Consider the following 4,860-nt stretch of genomic DNA (forward strand, 5'->3'; position numbering starts at 1 on the left):
GGTTTGATTTCTTTGTATGTATGGATCACTTGGGTTGTTACCAACATCTGGTGAAAATTTCATGTCATTAGCACCTCTAGTAATATATTTACTGCGAAAAATGTTGATGTGTTCAATACTTATTTTACCCGCTGTACATGAGGCCCCTGATCTTTCTGTGGATCACTGAGAGCCATTTATTGGGTTTATCTGGAATGTTTTTAAACTCCAGGAAATTCTGCTCCCCTATTCCTACTTTTTTATGCATCCAACCATTTCCCTTTAAATCCATATTAAGAAGAGGGTGATCATATGTAGAACTAATGATGCATTTCTGTCTACCAGCCAGGTTTTGATTTGGGCGGTCATGTGATCGTGACGACACAGTGATCTTCTCTTTAATAACAACAAAAACATGGCAGACTTTCTGTCTGATGGTCAAACTGAGACTGTTGTACTGCAGCTCAGAGACAACAGAGGGTTAAACTGCTGTGATGCACCCACTGTTTGTAACTGCACAACTTGTTGTTTAGGTAAATCATTCATTTATAAAATTAATCTTTTCCACAGAATGAAAAAAAAAAGAGATGAGAAAAGTCACTGACCAGAGCAGCTTGTACGCTGTGGCTACTTGGTCGCTCTAGACCCATGTCCAGAACACTCTGCACCCCTGGCTGAAAAAAACAACAAGTATAATGTGACTGCTGTGTGTGTGTGTGTGTGTGTGTGCGTGCGTGCGTGCGTGCGTGCGTGCGTGCGTGTTCAGAGTGAATATAGGAGTCAGCACTATCCTTCCTTGAAGTTTCCACATCACTAGCTCTGACTCTCAGTCCCAGGTTTGTTTCTTTTCCTCCTTCCTCGTCCCTAATTCATAAGGTTCAGATAAGATGGAGTCCTCCTGCGTTTTTGGAAAATTTTAACTCTCTTTCTGCACTCTGCTTTTCTTCCTGCTGCCCTCCGTTCACTCTTTACTGATACCCTCTTTCTGTTCAGATGTGTCTGTGAAAACAGTGTTTTTAAGTAACAAAGGTCTGATAATGATGATGATGATGATGATGATGTGCTTCCTCCTCGTTACGACACACCCACACAACATTTCTCCTTTTGTCAGCTCAGGCTTTTACCAGACAGTTTAAATATTTCATGCAGACGGCAGAAGAAACTGTGTGTGAACATTAGTGGAAGCTCTGTCTGCTTCACAATTTAAGACTGTCTCAGCAGCTGTACGGTACAACAGTTCAGTACACTGTGAGTACTATTTTACGCTATGTACAGCATAGTGTGGCCAGGGTAGCTTTAAGTAAAAAAATAATACAAACTATTCAGGATGTGCAAAGAAAAAACAAAGTTTTAAACTTTTTGGTATGAAGAACACCACGTCTGGCACAAACCAGCAACCTGTCGTGATGCTGACACCTTCCACAGTGAAGCATGGTGGTGGCAGCTTCATGCTGTAGGAACAGCATCACAGTTTCCACAGTTTATTTATGCTGCAACAAACTACACAAAATGTGTCATGCTAAAGTTTATGGGTTTAATATTAGCTAATGTTGCGTTCACGAAAGTATGATGTTTTTAAGAAACAGTTGTGTTATAAGCCTGAAAACTGATTCAAAAAATGTAAAAACTGATACTTGTTGGCTAGCCATTAGCTTAGTCTGGTTGGATAGTTTTCCAATTTCTCTGTACTCTTTTAAGAGTCTAACTACTAATGATTATTAGACAGAACCATTGCTTCAAGGAAAACCAGTTAAAGGTCCTGAAATGGTCCAGTGGAAGACCAGACCTCGGTCCAACTGAGAATCTCTGGTTTGATTTAAAGATTGGTGAATGGAGGCAGCACATACCCAATCTGAACTAGCTAGAGTAATATGGTTGTACATAAATTATAAATATTTAAGAGTCTAAATCTGGGGAGTCTAATCCTGTCCTGGAGGGCTACTGTACCCTAACCCTATTTTAGCGGTTTCTTTGCTTCAGCAACACCTGATTTGAATAAATCAGTAAAAGTGGTAAAAGTGGTATGTCTACTGGTATAGATGGTAAAGTACAGTGGTGCACTGGACGTACCGGGGGTCTGTTGATGAGCCAGTAAGCCTGCTCCTGACACGCAAGAACAATCCGGTCAGCTTTCCTCCTCTGTTTGGATGCTCTGTACATCAAAATCCCAGCATCAGTGTGTTGTTAGATTGTGTGTATCTGTGTGCATGTGTGTGTGCGCACCTGAGTTGCTCTCTTGCTTGCATCACAACAAAGTCCCAGGTGTGGTTGATCCTCTTGTGCAAAAGACTGTACCTTTCCTTAAAAAAGTTTAAAAAGTAGGGGTAAAAACAGTTTGGCAGTAAAATCTTTCAACGTAAATCATTATACAGACACACATATTTGTTCTTCTATCCTCATGGGGACTTTGCATTGACTCCCATTCATTTACCGATCATTTCAATCACCTAACCCTAAACCCAACCACCCCAGTACATACCTAACCCTAAACCCAACCGCCCCAGTACATACCTAACCCTAAACCCAACCACCCCAGTACATACCTAACCCTAAACCCAACCACCCCAGTACATACCTAACCCTAAACCCAACCACCCCAGTACATACCTAACCCTAAACCCAACCGCCCCAGTACATACCTAACCCTAAACCCAACCACCCCAGTACATACCTAACCCTAAACCCAACCACCCCAGTACATACCTAACCCCAAACCTGACCACCCCAGTACATACCTAAACCTAAACCCAACCAACCCAGTACATACCTAACCCTAAACCCAACCACCCCAGTACATACCTAACCCCAAACCTGACCACCCCAGTACATACCTAAACCTACCCACCACAGTCAGGTACATACCTGACCGAAAACTTAACCTAAACTCAATTTAGACCTTAACCACAACCCTGAGCTACCAACAGTATTTCCCCAAATGGTGACCAGGCTTTTGTCCCCATAAGGAACAGTGGGTCCTCACCAGGCTGTGTACTGGGAAAATGTTCAAAAAATGTCCCCACCTGGTAACAAAAACGTACATACACACATTCAACCTACCCTTTCATATTCCATCAGTTCTCCTTGTTTTCTAATGTTCTTTTTAGCCAAATAGATTGCTGTGGATGGAAAGAAAAAAAATCTATATTCATAGACATGAAACAGATGAAACAGATGATGTTTGTGTCCAGAACTGCATCATTTTTTTCATAACTGATTACATCTTGCATAAAAAATAATGATATTAGAGTTTAATTCCTACCATAATCCAGCTCTGAGGCAGGCCATCTTGTACTTGTCCAGAAATAAGGAGTCTGAAACAGTTTTTATTTTTATAAAAATGTGATTAATGATTAGACAGAGTGGCAAATGGGTGATGAATTACTGAAGAACTCTGGGTGATAAAATAATTAAAGACACTGATAGAGAGAAAAACAGAAATTTAGTTGAAGACAAGTAGAGGTATGAAGTGTTGATGACGTCACCTGGAAGCGGTACGGTGACTCGTCAGGTTGTAAGATGAGGCATCGTGGTTCTTTCAGGGGGTAGACATATCCGTACCTCAGCAGCATACCACCAAGATGTAGAGCCTCTGATAAAAAGACAAAGTGTCTTCATTCTACAAAACTGATCACTGAAAATAAGCATTACCTGTGTTAGTGTGGTCTATAATTGATTGAATGTCTGGAGGAAAGACCATTAGGACTAATGCTCGTAAACAAAACAGTTCTGAGAAGGATTGGAACTGGTAAAGTTCAACTAATCCTGTTTGTTGTTGTGACATATGTGCTGATTTATAAATGAGTTGTCTGTTTTACTAAAGTATCCTCTTTTTCCACAGCTAACTACTTGGCTAGCCTTTAAGATGTTCTGTGTGTGCAGGTCTTATTTATAACTGGGACTACCTGTCTCATTGACATTAGGTGTCTAAATAAAAGCAAATAAAAATGTTTTATAACAAACTCTGCCCTGTCTCAAACTACTAAGACATAAAGTTTTTGTTTTGTCATTTTGTTCATCCTATTCTTTATTTTTTTGTCATCATCATCAAGCTTATTACAGACTGAAGGTCCACAAAACAACATGGAACAAAACACAGAACAACAAAAAACAAACAATAAAAATGATCAATATACTATATAGGGCAACAATACAAAAAGCAATCCACCCTACAAAAGACAACTGTACCAGTGCCTCCACAACTGAGACTGGTAATGTGTAACAATTAACTTTAAGTTAGTCATGTACATAATTACATAACAACTGGCTGGCTTTTCCCTTGAAGTAACCACAGCGACTCAAATAGTTTCACAGCAGAGGAAAAATTTTCACCCCACTTGATGCGATTTGAGCCTTATTGGATCGAGCTGCTGGCTCAAGGCGCTGACTCAGCGACGCATGAAGCTGGTGCTGCCGAGGCGATGGAGAACAAAATGGGTCCAGTTTCTGAGCGTTAAAATGATGTTAGCATCATTGCTAAAATGGGCTAATGTTCAAAGTTGTGACTTTCATGGCAGTCCTGAATCGCTGCAGGGGCGTGTCTGGGAGAGAGGCTTTTATACTTTTTTAAAAATTTTATACGAATTTAGAACTGTGACATAAGCATGTACCAAGCTGTACCATTTTAACCAATAAACAAATTCAACTGCAGTAGTTACCGTTCAACCCATAGAGGGCAACACTAAGAGGGTTTTAGACAAACCATTGCAGAATTAAACAAATTTACAAAAAATGTCAAAATTAGCACATAAATATAAAGATAAGACTATGAAAGTCATAATATCATTGTGTTCTGTCACCCTCTTATTTGCTTTCCGTGTTTTCGCTCTCACTACTCAATCAGCTCTCTCTCTCTCTCTCTCTCTCTCTCTCTCTCACACACAC

The 4,860-nt window shown here is 40.2% G+C and overlaps 1 protein-coding gene across 1 annotated transcript in view; it reads right to left on the reverse strand.

Moving 5' to 3' along the window:
* rgs11 (regulator of G protein signaling 11) overlaps positions 1-3,568 on the reverse strand; it is a gene marked incomplete at its 5' end in the record, with an annotated part of 18,477 nt that extends 14,909 nt beyond the window's left edge. Inside the window, 6 exon segments of the mRNA XM_014013828.1 lie at positions 585-653; positions 2,050-2,131; positions 2,203-2,279; positions 3,037-3,095; positions 3,239-3,290; positions 3,462-3,568. Of these exon segments, the coding sequence (XP_013869282.1) occupies positions 585-653; positions 2,050-2,131; positions 2,203-2,279; positions 3,037-3,095; positions 3,239-3,290; positions 3,462-3,568 (446 nt within the window).
* Between the last annotated feature and the right edge of the window lie 1,292 nt (positions 3,569-4,860).

Source organism: Austrofundulus limnaeus, unplaced genomic scaffold, assembly GCF_001266775.1.
Source record: "Austrofundulus limnaeus strain Quisiro unplaced genomic scaffold, Austrofundulus_limnaeus-1.0 Scaffold106, whole genome shotgun sequence".
Taxonomy (NCBI): domain Eukaryota; kingdom Metazoa; phylum Chordata; class Actinopteri; order Cyprinodontiformes; family Rivulidae; genus Austrofundulus; species Austrofundulus limnaeus.